The sequence below is a fragment of the Uloborus diversus genome, unplaced genomic scaffold (genome assembly GCF_026930045.1).
Source record: "Uloborus diversus isolate 005 unplaced genomic scaffold, Udiv.v.3.1 scaffold_12, whole genome shotgun sequence".
Lineage (NCBI taxonomy): Eukaryota > Metazoa > Arthropoda > Arachnida > Araneae > Uloboridae > Uloborus > Uloborus diversus.
Window position 1 is genome coordinate 6,628,557 of NW_026557876.1, and position 1,975 is coordinate 6,630,531.

A 1,975-nucleotide genomic window follows, 5' to 3' on the forward strand; every position below is an offset into this window, starting at 1 on the left:
GAAATACCTAAAATGCTTTAATATTCCTTTGCGTGACATGTAGCGCCATATATAGTCTGAAAAATACTGTAGAAAAAAACTTTTTGAGTCATTCTATCTAATGTACTAATTAGTTTCGCTGTAACCCTATTGTTTCTTTTTCAATAAATTTTTGAAGTTGTACGGATCTTTCTCGGACACCCTGTAGTTGTCATAAATTTTCACTGATGTACACTATTTTCACCAGCATGGTGTTTCATGTGTTTTCTCAAGCACGCTTTTTCTGAAAATGCCTTTGAGCAATGCTCACACGAATGTGGCTTTTCGCCAGTATGCATCCTCAAATGCACCTTCAAGTGAGCAGCATTAGCAAACGCCTTTTCACAAAATGTACAAACATACGGCTTTTCGCCGGTATGGCTCCTCTTATGTATCTTCAATAGTGAAGCATAAGCGTAAGCCTTATCACAAGAGTCACACACATATGGCCTATCGCCAGAGTGTACTATCATATGCGTCTTCAAGGTCGCTGCCAGAGAAAATGCCTTGAAGCAAACCTCGCACGAAAATGGCTTGTCCCCCGTGTGACTTTTCATGTGTTGCCTTAACTGGGCAAGCTGGGCGAATTCCTTCGAGCAGCATTCGCAGGAATGGGGTTTATCGCCCGTGTGAGACCGTCTGTGCAGATTCAAATTCGAGGTTTTCGAAAACGTTTTTTGACAGTACTCGCACGAGTAGGGCTTCTCCCCCGAGTGAGTCGTTTTATGTGCTTTTAAGAGTGAATTGTCGGCGAATGACATCGGACAGTCCTCGCAAGAAAACGGTCGTTCGCCGGTATGCATCCTCATGTGTCTCTCTAAGGTGGAAGGGTATCTAAACCTCTTCAGACAAAGTTTGCACGACAGGGGTTTCTCGCCAGTGTGTACCCTCATGTGCTTATTCAAACACGAAGCCCGGGAAAACGCCTCGGGGCAAAACTCGCACGAAAATTGCTCTTCCCTGGTGTGAATTTTCTCGTGTTTTTTTAACTGCGAAGACTGAGCAAATGCCTTTTCGCAATACTCGCACGAGTACGGCCGTTCGCCAGTATGAACCCTGCTGTGTATCTTCAAATGCGTGGCCGTCGAAAACCCTTTCAAACAATAATCGCACGAGAAGGGTGCCTTTTTGGAGTGGAGTCTCCTGTGCGATTTTAACTGCTTAGCGTCAGAAAATGCCCTTGAGCAGTCCAAACAGGGAAAGGGTTTTTCGCCAGTATGAACTTTCATATGCGTCTTTAATTGGCAATTATGAGAAAATGCCCACGAGCACTGTGTACACACGTAGGGCTTTTCGCCAGTGTGTACTCGAATGTGTCTTTTCAACTGGTAAAGATGAGAAAATCCCTTTGAGCAGAACTCGCACAAATGCTGCTTTTTACCAGCTTGAATCTTCGAAGGAGATGCCATTGCTGAAGATTACTAAAGAGCACTTGTTGAAAATACTATAGAAAGCGAATTTTTCTGAAATGGACGCTCAAATGTCCTCTCAGTTATCGGAAGATGCATTTGATTAAAAATCAATTACTTATGAGGAATCCACCTATTTGTTCACACAAAAAGTGTCAATTGAAAAAAGTCAACGGACATGGATCCGTCTGGTCAATTATGGTTTTCTGGTTAAGGAACTTCAGAAACGCTGTTTGAAGAAGATAACTCTCTCATTTGTAGTTGTTTTTGCAAACCAAAGCCTCAGAAAATCTCTTTGAGAGGAAATCGAAAGTTATCCTTAAATGTTTTTGAAAATCAGTGCTTCAGAAAATGTGGCGGAAAAGAGTTCAACTTCTTAAAATCTGCTGTCGAGCTGTCCAACTTATTTCTGTAAAGAAATAAAAAAATAATTTCAGTCAACAAAAAGGACATTTAGGCACAAGAGGGACAAAGCAAAAAAGAAATCATCTATTATTTTAATGCCAGACATAGATAATCCATGCTCATAAGGTCACCTACTGTTTGAC

General features: G+C 41.6%; 1 protein-coding gene across 1 annotated transcript; it reads right to left on the reverse strand.

Annotated features, from left to right (window-relative positions):
• Positions 1 to 200: 200 nt before the first annotated feature.
• Positions 201 to 1,427, reverse strand: LOC129232445 (zinc finger protein 569-like). The gene has a single exon (XM_054866591.1). The coding sequence runs from the start codon at positions 1,425 to 1,427 to the stop codon at positions 201 to 203; it is 1,227 nt and encodes a 408-aa protein (XP_054722566.1).
• Positions 1,428 to 1,975: the final 548 nt, after the last annotated feature.

Coding starts and splice junctions, on each gene's coding strand:
- LOC129232445 (XM_054866591.1), bottom strand. CDS start 1,427: ATGGCATCTCCTTCGAAGATTCAAGCTGGTAAAAAGCAGCATTTGTGC.